This window comes from Fulmarus glacialis, unplaced genomic scaffold (assembly GCF_000690835.1).
Source record: "Fulmarus glacialis isolate BGI_N327 unplaced genomic scaffold, ASM69083v1 scaffold7916, whole genome shotgun sequence".
Classification (NCBI taxonomy): domain Eukaryota; kingdom Metazoa; phylum Chordata; class Aves; order Procellariiformes; family Procellariidae; genus Fulmarus; species Fulmarus glacialis.
Window position 1 is genome coordinate 93850 of NW_009216176.1, and position 20815 is coordinate 114664.

General features: G+C 36.7%; 1 protein-coding gene across 2 annotated transcripts in view; it reads left to right on the forward strand.

The window, feature by feature from the left end:
* MYBPC3 (myosin binding protein C, cardiac) overlaps positions 1-20237 on the forward strand; it is a 56742-nt gene extending 36505 nt beyond the window's left edge. For both annotated transcript variants that reach the window (XM_009579205.1, XM_009579204.1), the window contains 13 exons: positions 101-267; positions 657-822; positions 1762-1868; positions 2184-2213; positions 2381-2517; positions 4081-4158; positions 5430-5589; positions 6669-6773; positions 9513-9701; positions 11755-11889; positions 13112-13279; positions 14626-14714; positions 19812-20237. In XM_009579205.1, coding sequence (XP_009577500.1) covers positions 101-267; positions 657-822; positions 1762-1868; positions 2184-2213; positions 2381-2517; positions 4081-4158; positions 5430-5589; positions 6669-6773; positions 9513-9701; positions 11755-11889; positions 13112-13279; positions 14626-14714; positions 19812-20096 — 1816 coding nt within the window. In that variant the 3' untranslated portion in view covers positions 20097-20237. The remainder of the gene's footprint in view (positions 1-100; positions 268-656; positions 823-1761; positions 1869-2183; positions 2214-2380; positions 2518-4080; positions 4159-5429; positions 5590-6668; positions 6774-9512; positions 9702-11754; positions 11890-13111; positions 13280-14625; positions 14715-19811) is intronic.
* The last annotated feature ends 578 nt before the right edge of the window (positions 20238-20815 follow it).

Genomic DNA, 20815 nt, shown 5'->3' on the forward strand with positions numbered 1-20815 from the left:
CTTGAAATGCTACAAAGATGGGATAATAGTAATATTGAGCTGACTCTTACTCTCCTCTTCCAACCATAGAAAAATGACTCAACACTATTTGCCATTGCAGGGAAAAGGATGGAATTGAGCTGACACGGGAAGAAACATTCAAATACCGATTCAAGAAAGATGGAAAAAAGCAGTATCTAATTATTAATGAGTCAACCAAAGAGGATAGTGGACACTACACCGTGAAGACCAACGGTGGGGTATCGGTCGCTGAACTAATTGTACAAGGTAGGCACAAGTAATATTACAGAACCAGAGAAGCTGAAAAATTAAAAACAGGCTGAAGGTAACCCTTCTCCAGGATAGTGCACAGGGGTAGCATAATCCTCATGCCAGGGAAAAAGACGACTTAATAAGGGGCATAAGGTTTGATAATAAAGGCCTCAAGGAGAACTCAGACCTGTGTGCCAGATGTAACAGATACCCTGATAATAACAGGTGCTTAGCTATCAGTCCTGTTAAAGCCCTGCATGCTGTGATTTCCCTTCATATTTCACCCTTCCACAAACAGCTTGCTCAGCCCTAGCCTTTTCTACTCAGTAAATCCACACCAACTGTTTACTTACAGATCTATTCTGATTTGTTGATGTGTATATCGATTATTCTCACAATATCAGAGAAAAAGCTGGAAGTTTATCAGAGCATTGCAGACCTGACAGTGAAGGCACGTGACCAGGCAGTCTTCAAGTGTGAAGTTTCCGATGAAAATGTGAAAGGAATCTGGTTGAAAAATGGAAAGGAGGTGGTCCCAGATGAAAGGATAAAGATCTCCCACATTGGCCGGTTAGTCTTGTTTCAAAAAGCAGGTACAGGCTCAGGTATTGCATTACAATCTACAGAAACTATTATCTCAGGGGATAGGAATATAAAACAAGACTTTTCTCCTTTTAGCTAAAGCCGGGACAAAGTTAAAAACCTTGTCATATGCAATCAACAGACGTGCTTTGGTATGTGTAGAGTCTTTCTGGGTCGCCACATTTTGCATGTATGGCATCATGGTATATCAGCAGAATTTATCCTCTGTTTTCACTAGGATTTCATGTTTTCTTGATATTCAAACAATCTAGAAAACATATTGTTGATAACTTTACAATTAGCAGTAGTGTTTAGACAGATTAGGATAGCACTTATGATTAAACCCCTTCAGAAAAATTAGTTTTTATATTAACACATACAGTCGTGCAATTCTGTGCTCAAGTTTCTTAGCACTCTAACTACTATTGGAAATGGACACCAAGAAGATTCAGAAGCTACATAAGCATTACATGTTAGGTAGAGTCTTCCTTTGTACTCCCTTTCTGTATTCTGTTTTGAATTTACAATAATACAGGGATGGAGCATCAATTTTTAGCTTGTTTTTCCAGAATTTATTGTAGTCACAATCTGATCAAATGAAACCAGTCAGCAATGTTACAACTGCCCTTGTAATGGTAAAGGACTGGACTAAAGCAGAGAAACTGCTTCCTCTGTTCAGGCTAGACTATGTATCTACCTCCACAAGAAAAATCTGTTCATAGATAACATGCTGACATGGATTTGCTTGAATACTGAAAGTAGAACAGTCTACAGCCCTGGTGGTTGTTGACTTGATGTTACGGCAAGGGGAGAAGAAACAGTAATGTCTGTTAATATGCTATAGCCGGCACCTTGTCTCTTGAGATAGCCCCGTTTCTCCTGGAAAGGTAAGGTAAGGGAGTGGAATATATTTATTCATGTTTCCAGGATCCATAAGCTAACTATTGAGGACGTAACACCAGGTGATGAGGCTGATTATTCCTTCATCCCTCAGGGATTTGCTTACAACCTTTCTGCCAAGCTTCAGTTTTTGGGTAAGTCATCTTCGAATATGAAATAGGAATTCCAGAGGGATAAAATGATGGCATTAATTATGGTTGTACCAGGAAAGAGTATGCAGAATCTCTTTCCTGATACCTCAAAACAGGCACATTGCTTTTCTCTGTTACTTTGTGTTATCATTGTTTTACAGAGCCTGTTTTCCAGTTTATTGCATTAATCTATTGATGTATATGCCTTATGAGGTTTTAATGATGAATAGTTTTAAAATTACTTTTTGGGTGCAGATACTATGTAAATTCTGTTTTCTGATCTATTTCTCCTACCCCTCCCCGCTTTTTTTTCCCCAGAGGTCAAGATTGATTTTGTACCAAGAGAAGGTAAGAACAGCAGTCATTATTTATATGCAAGTAAACATGTTTTCAATAGAAAAGGAAGCAGTGTTTTTTCATTTTTAATTTTATGCATGAATATTCACCTTTTTTTTTTTCCTCCATACAAGACACCAAATTATATTTAAAACTTATTTTCTCTGCCCTTGCTATAGAACCTCCCAAAATCCACCTTGACTGTCTGGGCCAATCCCCTGACACTATTGTCGTGGTGGCTGGGAACAAACTGAGACTGGATGTTCCCATATCAGGAGATCCAACACCCACTGTCATCTGGCAGAAAGTAAACAAGGTAATGTGTAACCTGACACAATTTCTGAGGCAAGAAAGTCACAACAGGAAGATTATTTTCTTTCTCAAATCTTACTTTGATTTACAATTCTTAGTTACAAGTATTTTCATCTCCCTTTTAATTTTTTTTTTTTTAAACTTCAAGAAAAAAAAATTCAAATAGTTGCAATGCAGCTGTTTGGGATTTACCTGTTTTTGTGAGAGTCATCCTGAATTGTTCTTTTTCTGAACTGTTGCCTGTTTTTCTATTCCCAAAGAAGGGATTGAGTATATGAGTAGACATATGTATATGCAGACAGTAGGATACCATACAGGTTTATTCTCTTTCTACCTTAGAGAAAAAGAAATAAGTGATCAGTCATCCCCATCACCTTCTCCTGATAGGACGGAGATGTTCTGGAGATGGCAGCTTCTTTTTAAAAAAAGAAATCTCTCTCAAGAATTCTGTAGTCTGTGAAGAAAGTATCTTCTTAGCAGACCACTGGGGTAAAACTGTATTTGGTATAATGAAAATAGAGGACACTTGCTATTTGCCTTATTAAAGCAATTACAAAATATCAAAGAAAGAATTTAGAAGCTAGACACAAAATGTCAAGTGAGCTTCCTTTCTGGCTGTCTCGGAACATCCCCACCCCTCACCCTCTGGGGGCTCTTGAGCTGTAACTAGCACAAAACACAGAAATACTTTGCATGATATTCTACAGCATCATTACACTTCCCATAGGTGTGGATATAGACAAAATAATATGGCCAGTTATATTAATTTCCCCAGTCTCATTTCTTCATGATTCTGCCACATTCTTTGTTCAGGTTAGCATATTTAATAACACTTAGGACTTTTTTCTGCAATGCAGAATTAGTATGGAAACAAAAAAGCCATTTGTCTCTCTTTTGGGAACCAAGAGAAATTGACTCTCTCATACACAAGTTTCTCTGATAAAATGACGATTGGGTATCAGACAACCTCTATACAGTGTTATTTCTAAGATGTGAGGTCTCAACATAGGAGTAAAAGAAGCCAGTCTTGATTTGAAGGATGTATAGCATATACTTACTAATGAAATCCTTAACAAACAGTAGCATAGCTTCAGAATACTGTTTGATGTGTGTTACAGACCTGACTATATTTCTGAGTGTTAAAACATTTACATCGACTTACTATCCCATTGTTACAGAAAGAAGTAATCCTTTTTCTTTGTAGTCACACAAGATGAGTAACTAGTACCACAGGACCCAGACAGATGCACAACCAGTTACAATTCTACTGCAGGAATGTCATGCATCTTTATTTGTTAAGCTGTAAATTTGGTTTTGCTGACTTATCCTTCCCTTAATTCACTGCAGTCTGATACATCTATTTCCATTTCTGCTTTTTACTTTCTTATCAGTTGATTTCCTTCCCAGGTCTGCTTGCTGCCTCACTTTGCTCTTCACTTTTCTCACACCTCTATATTCAAGCCCCCTAACAAACCTATGGACTCCTCTCCTCCATCTTGCAGAAACAGCTTTACTGCTCTGCTCAGAAAGACTGAGCTGACTTTCTGTGGTTTCTTTGCTTATCTAGAAAAGTGACCTTGTTCGAAGCAATGATGATTCCATTACTCCCTCAGAAAACAGCAGTGATTTAAACACTGATAGTAAGGTAAGTTCCTTATTATTTATGCAGACACACAAATATGCTTAGTGTTCTCCAGATAAAAGGTCCTGTTCAGAAGGAAATAAAATTAAAGTCAGTAGATATTAAAACTGGTGAAGCAAACAGCACATCAAGCCCAACATCCTGCCTCACAATGGTGATTACCAAACACTTTGAATGGGCAGAAGAGGTCTAGTGAGTAATTTTAGAGTAAGATGCTCATGGAGGACATCTCTTTCTAATCACCATCACGTGGTGGCTAGATTACAAGGAATCAAAGCAGTTATTCAAAAATATTTTTTTAATATATTTCTGAATGTTTATCCTTTTTTTTTCCCCACTAACCTGTAAGCTTCAATAATAACTACAGGAAAAATAACTGGGACAAAAATCTTACAGGACACGGGGAAAGATGACAATGGGTCAAGAGAGTGGACTATTTATGTACAAAACAATGAAAGAGTATTTGTTTTCCAACAAGTTTCCTTTTTGTCATAAATAACTTTTTTATTTTGATAAAGTCAAAAATATTTTACATTTATTATGCAACAATAAACCTTTCTCAGAGTTAGGATTCTGCTGTACTAGTCACTATTTAGGCACATATGCTATTTAATGGATCCTGTTCTAAGTCTAAAGATATGCGGGCACATAAAGAAGAAAGGAGCATGTTATAAATGCACAGCAAAGTTGTGGTCATTATGTTTAGACATCAGCTCAGAGAAGAGTAGAAAGTTACCCCATATGACATTCTTGAGTGACAGAAGTCACACTGATGCCATTAACAGTTACAAGAAACATGGTAAATTTTTTAGAGGGAAATTGTTCCAATCTGTGTGTTCTGATGCCAAATGTAGATACTGTTGATCAGGAATGTCTGCTCAACCATTTGAATTTGCCAACCTTCTTGAATTTACACAGTATCCAACTGTTATATCCTGTACTCCTTCAATTGATAATAGCAGTTATCCCAACTAGGAATTTGCAGAACTACTTAGTAACTCCTTTGAAACGTAACTGGGTATGTGTAACTAGCAATGAATCTTAACAACCTGCAGACTTTCAGAACCAATTTTCCCAAATGTTATTTATGTGAGCCACTCAGTCTATGTTTTCTCTCTTCTACGTACACATAGAACTTGAAATACTGTATAGCTTTTCAATAATTTTGATAATATTCAATGATTTGAAGATTTTCACCAGCTTACATACAGGCTCATCAGGCTGTCCCTGGCACAACTTACAATGACTTTATCTGTTACTTTCACTGCCCACAGCTTCTGTTTGAATCTGAAGGCAGAGTTCGTGTGGAGATGCATGAAGACCACTGTGTCTTCATCATTGAAGGAGCAGAAAAGGAAGACGAGGGAGTATACAGAGTTATAGTTAAGAATCCAGTGGGAGAAGATAAGGCTGATATCACAGTCAAAGTTATTGGTAAGTGAAGGAAGGAAACAATCAGAGCATGAAAGCATCTTGAGTTCACTGAAACTCACCCTTCTCTAAAAGTGAGGCAAGTTCTGACTTCAGGTTTAGAAAAACAGAAAAGGATCATAAAGGCAGGGATGCTATCAATGACAAAATTTGGCAGAAGTATTTTTCACAGGTAGTTGCCTTCTGTGTGAAAAGGTAAGAGAACGACTCCCAGTAGAAATCCATGTATTTCCTTGTTATGTGTTTCCAGTTTCAAGTAATCCTGTCATTTTATAGATGACATTCCCTTCTGAAGTATATGCTTCATGCTTGTCTGAGATAAGAAAAACTTCTTGTAATTTTGTTGTGGTTTATGTTTTTAAGTAAAGATTACTTCATTCTATAAGCAGTAAATGGTTAATGGAATAAAGAGACATAATGTAAATGATATAAGATAAACAGATTGCCACTATGAGTCACAGAAGAGCTGGGGGGGATATAATTTTGACTCAGTAATTTTTACAAAATTCTTCATAATATTTAACTTGTTTATACCCTGTCACACATGACAAAGGTCAGGTTATACGCAAACTTAGAAATGATAAAAGAAAATAAGTTTCACCTACAGTATTAAAATTTAGAATTCACTGCTTTGGTGAATAGTAAATCTCTTTTTATCTTTTATAAATCCTAAGTCAGGATATTTACTACGAATAACTCAAAAATAACAAAATATGCGAGACACGCAGCCATTATATTCTATATCAAATTTATTCCAGAGAAAATAGGAAACCCTGGAGCAAGCCTCTTCTGAGGGAAGAGAATTACCTTATTACCTTACATTTTTGCAAAATGTCAATTATGTTTGGGAAGAACAAGGGAGCTGAATAATCAATGGTATTTAAAAGAAAACCAGCCTAACATAGAAGCATCAAAAAGCAGGATTCACTTTAGACTAAGATAATACATTCTCAGTTGTACCTACTGTTGCTATCTGACAAAGCTATATCAATACAATACAGAAAAAATGTTAAAGAAAAATATTTTGTTGACTCGTATACAGAAACAGTAATAACCCTCATTCGTTCTCACACTTTCTTCAGATGTTCCTGACCCTCCTGAAGCTCCCAAGATCAGCAACATTGGAGAAGATTACTGTACTGTGCAGTGGCAACCTCCTAAATATGATGGTGGGCAACCAGTACTTGGTAAGAAGTGCTAAAACAAAGTCCCCAGCAGCCTTGCCTGTATTTTTGCTGCTCCTTTAAAATGGCACAGAAGGATTCTCTATGTTTATTCATTCTAGGAAGGCTGACCCTCAGAAACTAATACTCTAATATATCAAACCTTCAAAGTGGTCTGTATTCAATTTTAGGGAGAGAGTGCCACCTACCCGTGCTATTTGATTCAGAGAAATATTTCAGTGAGTAAGTTACCAAAGCACAAGAAGGTGATACCAAAAATAGCTAAAGATAACATTCTCATTCAAGACTGAAATTTTAGGTCAGTATACAGGCCTTTGGACTTACCTAGAAATACCAAAACAGATCTGTGGCCACCTCAGCCATCAACTCCAGTCATTTGCAACCTCAAGCACTCATGCAACATGTTTCTTTTGGAAAACTGCTTCATGATTCTGCCTCACATACAACCACACACCACAGGTCTCAAACCACTTTTCAATCATTTTAATGACCTTAAAATCTGTACTAAAAACTAGAGGCCAAAGTTTGTCATGCGATACAGGAAATGGGCAGAAGCGATCAAGAATATCACCACTCACACCCCATCTTCACTGTTATGCAAACCTTTCGTGGGGTCTCATGTACTTTTTATATTACTAAAGCAATATCTTTATTTATCATACATTCTGTGCATTTGGGGAAATAATCTGCTTTACCAAATGTCACCAATAGTACTAGTATTGTCTTTTTACCCCCCTTTTTTTTTTTTTTTAAATCGCAATTCCGGTATGCCACAGTGAAGAAATGTCTCAATTCTGACAGGAAAGTAAGCATATCTAAAATAGCAGAAAAACAGAAACTGAGTTGCTGAAACTTCTCTCAGTCTCACAGACCCTGGTGAAGAGAGAGAAAAACAGGAACACGTCAAAGGAACCATAAGTTCTTTCCTTACAGCATTTAACCCTGTTTAAAAGCTACTGAAAACAAGCATGCCAGGAGTAACTTTATACATCAGAAGTGATGATGCAGCCTGTCAGCTCAAAGGTACTTCCACCACTCATTTCCCAAAACATTCGGTAGACTCCCATGCTTTTCTCACAATTCAATGGAGACAGGAAAGGCTGAGGATGATGATGTCTATGCCTATAACATGTCAGCAAATGTGCCTGTTGTTCGCCATCTCCCTTTAGAAGCTGTAAGTGTGAATCATACTTCCCAGGTATACCAGAGGGACATCTGCAAGTTTGATAGCCACAACCTTTGTGAGCAGCAGGGACTGAATCACTGACCTGCACAGCTCAATTCATAAGTGTGTTTACAATGTGTTTGCTATAGACTGACACTGTTATAGACTTATACTGCTACAGACATATCCCCTGTAGACTATGGGTAGAAACAGACATACAATACATACAAATACATGGTATCTGTAAATCACTATTCAGTGTATTTTCTGATTATTCACTCCATAATTAAAAGATGAATAGCTTTCAAAACAAAATCCGTTTAAAAGAAGTCTACATGCATGAGATCCAGACATACCATCTGCAACACAGAGAAGCAGCAGAAATTTAATATAGCTAGATGGAAAGAAACAATTGATAACTCCTTTGTAGCAGGTCACTGGAAAATAATTTATACAAACATTTCCAATGTGATATACAACCACCCTTCATATTAAGGATCAAGAATCATAGATTCCATTCCCAGTTTTGGGAAATGAGAAGTTTGTCTTTTAAACTGATAACACAGCCTGACTTAATCATTCTGGAAAACAGCATGGTAGTGTGGGAAAGGCTGTGGATGTTGAAGGGTGAGGGAGATGTACTAAGGACCTGAATTCTGGGCATACAGACTACATCTAAGCTATACTACAGTTTGTTCTGCAGTGCATCCAGCTCTCTTGGTTCTCTGTAATCATACAAGTTCACATTCCTTCCTAAGGGAATCAGAGCAGGAAAAATGGTGCGTGGCCAGGACTCACTCCACTATAAGACTGAAACAGAGGCTGGGATCTGCACTGTTTGGGAAGCACTCTGCAATTCCACCACTTAGCAGCAGACAGAGACATCTAACATAAGTTCTTTGACAAATCATTTAAAAAAAAAAAAAACCAAAAAAACACAGAGGAAGTGTCAAACTGTTCTTCCAACTAATTTTTTGCATTGAGATTTATGCTGTTAGTCAAGATTAGTGAATTGCAGCAGAATATAAGAAAAAAATAATTTTTTAACTCTATGTCTCATCTTACACATTTCAAGGCACTTTCTCCTTCATTGAAAGGGCTTTCTGTTGAACTGCTGTGTCTCATGCATTTCTCTACCATTAGGAGTGAATGGCTGCATTCTCACCAGAAAGGATTTACCATTTAAACCAGCTCTGCTAGTATCTCTATTTGGCATACACCTAAATACCTTAATAGTAGTGTATAGCATGCAAAGTGTGCATGCTAAAGCACTAATAAAGTGCTTAAATTTATTAGTGCTTAAAGCCTAGTACCAGACATAGACAATTCTAAATAACTTCTACTCTGAAAAGTATAATTGTTCCGGTAAGAACGTCAGATAGAAGGAAAGTAATACAAAAGGAAACTGGAGGAAAATACCAAAGCTTCACACAATTCAGTTATATGCAATAATTCTGGATCACATTTGGCTCTTTTATGCCATTGGGGGGGAAAAAAAAAAAAGGTGATTTTCTTTTTTCCTGCATGTGAGATAATAATTTGCAGTTCTTTTACATCATAAGAGCTATCCTTTCCAGGCTATATTTTAGAGAGAAAGAAGAAGAAGAGCTATCGATGGATGAGACTGAACTTTGACCTTTTAAAAGAGCTAACTTATGAAGCCAAGCGAATGATTGAAGGAGTAGTTTATGAGATGCGGATTTATGCTGTGAATTCTATTGGCATGTCCCGGCCAAGCCCTGCCTCGCAACCCTTCATGCCAATTGGTGAGTTTTACCACACTCGGTATTATTTCTAGGACAAAGCTAAGACAGGACAATTTCTACCTCTTCTCTTCAACTGCCCTTATACCTAAAAAGAATGTGTTAGGAAAGAGGCTATCAACCATCGCTCTATTCTATATTTAATCAACCTTTTCCTTTGTAATCTTCCTCTTCTCTATCTCTCATTCCCCTTCCTGAGAAGCACAGAGGTTCCAGTTTCATGAAACTGCTGATGAATTTTTAGCTGTTATAATTAGAAGTGTGAGAGTCAAGCTGGATCTGGAAAGGAGGAGAACTAATTGACAGAAATTTCCCTGTCCCTCTCAGCTTCTCCCGTTCCCTTATGGGTGCAAATATCACAGTATCCCACCCAGTACTCCCTTAATCCTGGCCCTCTCCACAGCTAAAAGGATAGCTGATTAAGAAAATATTTGAGGAATGATTTTCTATAAATAATCCTTCCCAACACAGCAGTGCAGGGTCTCTTGCTGTCCCTGAGCAAGGAGAAAACTAAAGGAGTCCTCAGGAAGCCTGCCTGCTAAGAGCTTTAGAAAGAAGACCCACAAAAATACAAATAACTGGAGATTAAGATGACTAGAGTTGCTAAATCTACAAATATCAGCAAAGGGGGACAGCCTGCTGAAGGAGATAATGTAAAAGCAGATGATGCAGTGAAGGGGTCGGAAGGAAAGGATGAACTGCAAGAAGAGTCTCTTAATTCTGGATTTCAAACACTCAACGGCTGGTCCGCAACAAAAGAGGGCAAACATAAACCATCAAGCGGAGCTACTGAAAAAAAAGGTCCAAAGTTTTCATGGGATAGGCAGAGTTTTACTTGATTAAGGATAAAGTTCACACTTACTGCTTCAGAGAAGAGGTTTGGGGTTTTGATCGTGTACTGTGTGGTTGTGTATGCTCCCAACTGCCTTCGCCTCCTATGTGCTGTTTACAGTCCTTGCTGCCATTTGAATATGAAAAATTTTGACACAGCTACAGAAAGGAAACCGATTTTTTTTTTTTTTTTTTTTTTAATTTCACACACAATAACTTTGGGAACTAAGATCAATTTCAATCAGTTGCACAATTTATAAACCTGTATTTAAATTTACATATGAGATTTCTAATATGTAAAATCTGTTATGTATATTCAAAAGATGTTCAGTTTATAATACATATACACAGAGTATGCTAACCATACATTTCTTTAACATGATTGCTTTTATGCCATGTATACTAGATTTTATGTTCCAGCACTCTCAATGTTATTTTGAAAAAGTTATCTATTTGCTTTTTGGAATCAATGATTTCACAGTAGCATTTGTGTGTATTTGGGATTCTCCAGTAAGGGCTTTTCTTGACTGTTTTTTAATTAGTAGACAACGGTCACGCTTAAGAAGACTGAATTTAGCTAGTGGTCTTTCTGAACTATGGATTTTAAAAGAGCCATGACACTCCTGTCCTGAAAAGATATGAAATAGCTATATCTAACTGAAGTGAAAATTTTTCAGCCCCAAAATATTTTTCTCAGGCACGTCTCTTACAAATGCGCAAATCAGAACTAGTGTTTCTGTAAGCATGTAGTTATAACTTTTGGTCATTTTCTCTACTGTTAGAAAGGAAAATGAGTGAAGTCAAATTTAGCTACTGATGAATTTGGTCCTCTGACTATGTGAATTTTATCTACATAAGGGTGTAAGTACAGTACACAAATTGTACGCATTTTTATTTCTAAACTTTTCTGCAGACTTCTGCTGACAATGTGACTCCCTTCTACAACTCTTCTTTTTTCATTGGCTTTCACACATAAGGGACCATATATGAAGAGGAACTATTATCTTAATCTCTTGTTCCCCTCCCTGTTATAGGAACCTTATGCTGCACTTCTATTAAATGAAGTATTAGGTGTTACATTTTACAACTGAGCTTCAGCTAAATTTATTTTATTAAAACAGATAGTGGTATATAATTCAGCTGCTAATCACTCCTCCTGTAGCCTTTGAATTCTCACAGTTATATTGCATTTTCTCAGAATTTACTTCTACGTATTTCCTTATAGCTCCTCCAAGTGAACCAACCCACTTTACAGTGGAAGATGTTTCTGACAGCACCGTTGCCTTGAAGTGGAGAGCCCCTGAGCGGATTGGAGCCGGGGGATTAGATGGTTATATTGTGGAATACTGCAAAGATGGATGTAAGTAAGCACGACTACTAGGCAGCAGCAACTGAACATTATTAAAATATACAACTGCAATAGCTTCACTGTAATATCCCAATAAATTAACTATATCCAGTAACATTAAATTTGAACTCTAATTTATGACTAACATCCTTGCCAACCATCACCAGACTTACCACAACATGACTATAAAACCATGAAAGTCTCAACCATAATGTCATCGTCACGATCATCATGAACTTTAATACAGAAAAGTACTACAAAAATACTAGTGCTGTTCTATAGTCAATACTATACTTTTGTAGCATTCACAAATTGCGTTTTCCTTAAAACCAATATAACAACATGACTGTAACAATATCAGTCAAATTTTCAAGTAACTGTTACCTCATCTCCTTTAATACTTGTGGTCTGATAACGAAGAGTATAACTGCACCATATCTACAACGCTCAATTTACTGTGATGCTTCAACATAACATTTATGTCATAAAAATCAAATAACAAATTTATAATCACTTCAGTCATGAAATTTTCTCTGACACTAAGCTCAATTGCCATATAACCTAAACTAGGGTTTTTACAGGATATAATTTATCCAGAAATAATTTATAGTCTTTAATGAGATATCATCATGGAATTACCAGAATCTCTATGTCATCATCATAGAAGAATTATTTTTATCAGTCATACTTCTGTGTCATTAGAATAACTAAGGAAGCCCTAAGACTTCTGTTCTACAGGCTCAATTGAGAAGTTAATAATAAATTCCAACAGTTATGTGCTCTGTTATTGTTTTCAGCATTTGTGGCTCTCACCAATCCCTTTGGACACCCACAGGAGATATACTTATTCCAAGAAAAAATTAAATTAAGGCTTCACTTTCTTGCTAAAAATACTTCCAAAATTCTCTCCGCCTGCCTCTTACTAATGAAAATAAATTAGAGAAGCCCCACAGCTCTAAGCTCTATAAAACAGAATGACAAAGGAACTACACAAAGATGATTCCCTTACCCGTAGCTATTTTGAATAAACAAAGTGTATACATTCCTTAACTCCATGTGTAAACACATCTTCTAGATCCAGAGTTCTCTTTCCAGCTTAGTTTAATTCCCTTTTAAGCGTAGTATTGCATGTTAAATTCATTTTACCCTAAACCAAATTTACTTTCAATTGTAGACAACGCATCAGTTTGGAAAAATAATATATTATTACAATATGCAAATCCTGTACTTGCAGCTACAGAATGGATTCCAGCTCTTCCTGGCCTAACTGAGCGCACATCTGCACTGATTAAAGACCTGGTCACAGGGGACAAACTTCATTTCCGTATAAAGGCTATAAACTTGGCTGGTGAGAGTGGAGCAGCAATAATCAAAGAGCCAGTTACTGTTCAAGAGATCCTGCGTGAGTATCTAGACTGAATAAATCTCACTCATCTATTTTCTCTGGTCAAAATTCTAATCATGTACACATGCAGAGAAATTCTGGGACTGACAAGCCCATGTCACCTTCTGAGAGTAACACCCAAACAGCTCTTGCATTTTGACTAGGCACCTAACATCTTCTGATTCTGAGAACATTACTATACTGTCCAGGTCTTACATTTCTAAAGCATAGCTCTTAGAACAAAATCCTACTTCTTACTTTCAAAATATGGACATTTCACCTCTTGTAATGGCTCTGTCAGCCACATTTTTTAATATTTAGCCCTCTGCTGGAAAAGCTGTTATATTCCTGCAAAATGACCATGTTGGCTACGGCAAGAGATCTATTTAAATAAAAGCAGTTATCTGTACTTGATTGTCCTAGGTTATTAATTAACACCCTGAGTATCACCCAACAGCAGTAGATTATAATTCATCTGACTGGAGTCCAAAAGATATCAAGAGCTGCTAATAGTGGATTCCTCAACCTTGACTCACACGAAGTGTCTGCCAGAGTCTCACTGACAGTAAAATGACTCAGTGTAAATTAAACGAAGTTGTAATGCATCTCAGAACCAAATGGACATGAAGACAGATACTACAACTGTATGTTAAGAAATTCTTTCTGTAAATGACTAGGAAAAGAAAAAAGAACACACGGAGAACATAGAAAGCTTTGCAGTGAGGTAGAGGAAAGCAGGGACTAGATGAGAAAACATGCACTAAGGTCCTTTTTCTGCTAGTGAAAAGTAAGCTGCTACAATGAGACTCCACTCCTTCCACCTCAAAGAAAAGTATAATTGACTGACTGTAGAAAGGTGAAGGAATTCCATTGATTACTCTACTTTCTGAGTAAGCCCATAAATATCTCCAAATGGCAATTTACAAGGAGCTGCAATACCAATATAGCAATAGATTAATCATAGTCTATAATCACTCTTTTACTCCAACACACCCTTTGTCCCATCCCTTCTACTGAACTGACAAAGTTCTCCAAAGAAGGAGTCCACATAGAAGGCTCACATCCAACGGAAGTCACCCAAATCTGGCATTTCAGATGCAACACAGTTTCACAAATCCTGCCATCATTGAAACTGGCTCAGTTGTAAATATGTAACTGAGATTTGCCACTAAATTTGTATCCAGTAGTCAAATACATTTGAAAGTACTTAGGGAATTAACTACTCCCTAACTGTATAAACAGTGTTTGCAAAATTTTCTTCGCTTACAAGTATCCAAACCTCTCCTCTTTGGTGTTTTGTCTTATTTATGCTATAAAGTAACTATCAAAAGCTTTGTATTTAATGTACTAATGCTTAACTGCAGAGCGTCCTAAAATCTGGTTGCCACGCCATCTCAGACAGACTCTGGTGAAGAAAGTGGGTGAGACAATCAATATTGTGATCCCTTTTCAGGTATGTATCAGTTTCTATTTTGTCATAGTTATTTATCATTACTTACCTAAAGTAGTTTCCCTTATGCAAGTTCCCATTGCTTCACTGCTTAAGCAGTATTACATAAAGTATGGCTGATGATTTAAAAAAACCCTCTCAAACATTAAAGAAAGGAGAAAGAAAAAACCTCACTCTTCTTTCAGTCACAATTTTTTTTAGAGTCACAGTTTCTTCCATAATCCCTCCTTTTGGGGAAGAATAAAAACTAAGTGAAGAAAGGAAAAAGAAAAAACCTCACTCTTCTTCTTTCAGTCACAATTTTTTTTAGAGTCACAGTTTCTTCCATAATCCCTCCTTTTGGGGAAGAATAAAAACTAAGTGCTGTAAGTAAGTGCAAGCCCATTCTTGCTTATTGACCATAGGATGCATCTTAAAGAGAGAAGTACACAAAAGCGTAAGAATTCAACCAACTACTCTTCTGGAGCCAAGGTACTGACGTTACTGGACAACTTCTTTGCCAAAAGTGTATATGTTCATTTCTGAAAGGCTGACTACGAAAATTAGAGTTTGTAAATAAATAGAATATCACAATTGGCCCTATAGAATCTGTGTATATACAAAGAATAGCATGGGTATTACTGTACATGAGCACAAGGTGTAAAAAACACAGCATGCCAGGAATTATCAAAAGTGCATGCATGTAACTACACATGCTGCTACAGCACGCACAAAATTGGTAAAATATACACACAGACTGACCTAACCAGTTACCCTGTCTTTGCATTTTCTACAGCTGTATAAGCAACTATAATGACTATTTGTAAAACACCACATGCATTTTTTCAGACACAAGACTATAATATCAACACAGTGCAAGAATTAGTGTGTGAAAGGAAACTGTTTTCTGAGTGAGACATAGGAAAAGAAATTGTAAATTGCAGATTCTGGCTCTGACAGAGATATCCTCAGTAATAATAGATATATCATTTAATTTAGGCCTCATTTATAATTCAAACAAACTAAAATTTCTCTGCTGTCCAGGGTTGACATTTATGAAAATGTAATCACTGTTATTAGTGAAGAGTTTTGAAATTCTCATGTAAAAGATGCTGGAGATAGGCAAAACTTTTTTTCAGCAAGGGAGACATTTATGCACACAATACCTATATTCTTTTGTTTGGGCAGTACCAGCAGGAAGGGAAAAAAAAAAAAAAATCTATACAAGAGCAAAATCTATGTAAAATAAAATATACATGTCTTTTGCCCTGTTGTTATTGGGTTACATGAAAAGTTCCTTTTTCACAAAGATATATCTAATCAGTAAACAAGTTACAAAACAATACATGGAGTAACTGCCTTGAATTGCATGCTTGTACTGCTTTGACAGAATCACATGCTTATTTTTTTCTTTCACGTTTCTTATCTCCAAAATTGTTAAAATGGCCCCTTCACTGAGGTCTAGCCACATGCAAAATTCCAGATTTTACATCTGATATTTTTGAGTGATGCAAGTCTTAAAAAAATTAAATTAAACAGAAATTTTTGCTGCTTTGATGTCCGAGTTGAAGAAAATTTGCACAAAATTGACAAGCTGTCCCATAAACAGAGGAACTGATGAAGTTTGGCAGTTTATAGATTTGCATCTTATGTCCCCTATATCACCATCTTCCCAGCATAATAAACCACCTCTTTTGCTTAGAGCAGCCTCATTGCAATATTCCCAGAGGTTTGCCAGTTCTTTGCCCTACTCCCCTAGGCAGCCCTAGCTGACCTGTCTTCAGTTCCCCAGGCCAGAGAAAGTACATGTAGCAACTAATCCAGAGCTTCACTTATCCTGCCTGATCATTCAGCTGTTACCAAACAAAACGGATAAATACCAAGTCTTCCCTGACTTTTCCTCAGTGGGGACACTAACTGAGGTTTCGTTATTTCACCCTGACATCAGTTTCCACAAAATTTATTAAGCTAATCTTAAAGATTTCTAGTGCACTGTCAAATTTAGCTGAAATGAACCAACTGATTCAAAAGTTATTTGAGTAGCTGACTGACAGACAAATCATGTGTTGGTATAAACTCTTGTTTTGTAACTGTGTTGAATTGCAGCTATAGCTACAATTCTTAATACTGCAAAAGCTGTTTGGAATACGCAAAACTGAGAATCCTTCAAAAAAAGCAAAGCAAAAAGAACATTCCACTTTACATTTTGAAAAAGTTTAAATCACTGACCATTTCTATTGAAGAAGACGACTCTAAGTAGATACGATTGCAATCTTCAAATTACAAAAAGGATATAAGAGAAAATACATAATGACTAGAATTACTGTGAACCCTGAGCTAGGGAACACAAGCAGGCAGAATATTATCTAATGAAAGCATGAGTGAGTGTCTTCTACTATTTACAGTTTCTGTGTAACCCTGCCAGTAAACTCTGTGGTCACTACTGTGTCATTTAACACTGAAATTCTATTAAATACCTTGTCAAGGTATCCTGGGCTAAATGTTATTTGCAAATCTATTCAAATCTTTAGATTAAAATGTACAGAAAAGAACAAGTACAACTTTATTACTAGCCCTTTTTCTGTTGAGCGCATTAAACAGGTGAGACATTCTGCTGAAAGGAATGGAATCAACACGTTCTTGTTTCAAAATTAACTACATTGGCACATGATTGAAGGGATATTATGTGCTATTAGAGGGTAAAATTCACAGTATTACTGAGCAATCTTCTTGCCCATCATATATGTGTGAATGCAAACATCTAAAAACATTTAAATTCATTCTTCCCTGGCAGTAAACTCCCTGAAGTTTCTCTGGTGTGCTATTTACCCACTCTGTCACTCACTGTTCTCTCTCAGATTACCTATTACACATTGCAGAAATCTAATCCTCTGTGATATGCATTAGGAACATGCTTTCTATCTGTTTATGCTTTTCACAGTCTATAAATATAAGAGTGTATGAAAACCAACACTTTGAAAGCTTGCAATCTTTCACCGGCACTCATAGCACCTCAAAAGGTGGTACTCTGAGAGAACATATCTGATCAACCACACTAAAACACCAGTAGTAGCAAAGCTTGATTTATAGTCAAAATATTTCTTATGATAAAGACAATGCTATAGTTTCTCATGCCCATTTTTGTCAAGATATTTAGGGCCAGATCCTTGCTTCACCTCATTACTCAATCCATCAAGAACTATTAAATCTTGTAATGAATCTGAAAACTTAGCCAAGTATTTGTCTTGACAAATTAGAAATTTTAAAAAAATTTCCATATAATTACACCATTTTAAATAGATAGTTTTTGTTTTGAAAGCATTCCCCTAGCCAAAATTTCCAAGCAGAATCCTCATATTGTTTTAAAATACACACATATATGGAAAGTAAAATAGAGTCAATTCTTGTCAAGTTCACCAATAATCAGACATGGATATGGAAAAAAGACCCAACACATCCTTTTACTTGTTCAAGAATTTCTACTATACCTTCCAGCTGAAGAAGGGAAGCCATGTCTTCCTCCAACAGGTTTTGTAAGGGTTCTATGAAATGAGAGCAGGGTGAAGGTACACTAGAATTAGACAAGATAATCTTGTATCTAATATTTCAGAGCTACAGGCCTGAGGTGACTATACTCCGTGGCAGAAAGCGGTAAGAAAATCAGTTACCAGATGGGGAAAATGGAAGATCCAAAACCATTGCTCATTCAAGGTTTATTATCAGCCCTGATGTAAAATCAATTACAATACATCTGATGATTTAGATGCCAGAGAAAAGAGCATCTATTAAAGAACAGCAATTTCCAGGTATTTTAGAAGTCCTTTAAGTGTAATTTTGGACAGATCTTGGCCGGACTCTTATAAAAGAAGTTGGTTTTTTCTAATACCACAGAAAAATAAAATGATGCTGCACAGACTTTCTGAGCAAATACCAGGCAAACCTGAAACAAAGGTGCAGCAAAGCACCAAGATTTATTTTTATTCTGCCTATCTTTAAGCATCTAAACCAAGAGTCTGAGTATCCTAATCTCCCTCTGTAGCCTAAGGAAAAAGATACAGTCTTACAGAGCATGTTCCAGACACCCAGCGAACTGAGGAGCCTTCTAGAGGTGCTTCCTCTCCTGTTTACTGGAGGCGGAGGGCAGCATGTGTCCTAATTTCAGTGCCTTAGACTTCAGTTCCAGGGCAGCCTAAGCAGATCTGAAGATCTGACTGCTGGCTTGGATGGTCTCACTTTCCCTCCCCACCCATTTGAGCTACTCCTGGCATTCATCTAGCCCTACGCTGCACTGTTTCACCACGTTAATCTGGCAGAAACTTAAAAAACCCCACTGAGTTATTTTCTGCTAGACTGACTATAAGTACAGTTAATAAATACGATATGGCCCTTTTCTGTTTTCTTGGGATTCTTCATTTGGAGCTGTACTATGGAAGCAGTACTCAAACAACTTTTGAAGATCTAAATATTATCTACCAGTTTTCCTGGAAATGGCTGAGTAACAGTGATGTAAACCACAGATACCTTACTGATTCCACAATGTCATCTTCCATGAGTGTAGCAACAGTGACTGCTTAGGTTGACAGTCACCAGAACAATTTTTGCAATGCAGAAAGAATTATACAGTAAGTTTCACATACCAAGACTTCAATTTTTCTTGTCTTTAAAAGGTCTTTAAAATGCCTGGGGATAGAGAATCAAATGTTTTAAGAAAGGGAGGAGAAGTGGGAAATAAGCTAATAAACTCCTCAGATATTAAGTCTTCTATTACTTAGTAATAATCAGAGCAAGCCAGATCAACTGTTGTCTTCACAGACGCCTTGGAAAGAATACCAGACCAGCACAAGTATATTTTTTCTGGATTTGTTCTCAATATAATTTCAGTCTCTTCTCTAACTGTAACTAAATGGCATCCTCCGGGCATAGTGCCACTAAACCACACAGATGGAAGCAGATATTTGTCTGCAAGAAAACAGAAATTGGAAAGTATTTAAGGAGTTTACTATCTCAACTCTGCATATTAAATTAGGCTTTCTAGACTTATAGATCACTAACAAACAGAAAAATGAAAAAAGGAAATCTATTATAGCCTAAAAAAAAAAAATATCCTTTTTTTCTCTTCAGGGTAAACCAAGACCCAAAATAATTTGGATGAAAGATGGTCAAACGCTAGACTCCAAAGATGTGGGAATTCGGAACAGCAACACGGACACAATCCTTTTCATCAGAAAGGCAGAGCTTCATCACTCAGGAGCATATGAAGTCACTCTTCAGATAGAAAACATGACTGATAAAGTTGCAATAACAATGCAAATCATAGGTAAGAACCTGACAACATCAAAATTAAGCATAATAGTGGCCATACTGAGGCAATCCAAAGACCCAACTACCTCAGAATCCCTTCTCTGACAATGGTTGACAGCAGATGACTAGGACAAAGCTCAGAGCAGGGCTAGCATGTAACTGTATTTTCCTAGTATATTTTCCCAGCTTGAAATGATCTGTTTCCTAGAGACTTTCAGAGGGAGAGGGATTATCTGTGTGTCCCATAGCTCTTGAGGGATTTTTTTTCTTGCATGATTTTATCCAGTCAGTTTTTTAATCCAGGTCTAGTTTCAGAATCCAAATATCCTTTTGTAAGGAATTTTAATTTAAGTGCATGTACAACTACCTATTTGGTTTGGTTTGAGTCTCTCTCCTGATAATCTCATTTGATGTCCATACAGTTTTGTATAAGAAAAAACATGAATAATCGTTTATTCACCTTTTCCATGCTATTCATGATTTTATAGCCTTCAGTCACACTTTCCTCAGGTAACTTTCTGAAGTTTTAGACTCTTTGTTTGTTTATCTTCAAAAAGACACCATTCCACATCTTTGATCATCTTTATCACTCTTCTTTCTACCACTTTGAGAGTGATAGAAAGAATTTGAGAGTTCTGGTGTTCTTGGGAATAGCCATATTGTCCTCAAGGAAGGAAATACGAATCCTGGAATGGATATACTCTTACTGGGTTTTTTCAGCAGATGAGGACAGTGAAGATAAAATCATTGCACTAATATACCTCTGCTGTTCCGAAAATTAGAAACAACAAGAAGACACAGTCCTGTGAATTTGGAAAATTCAC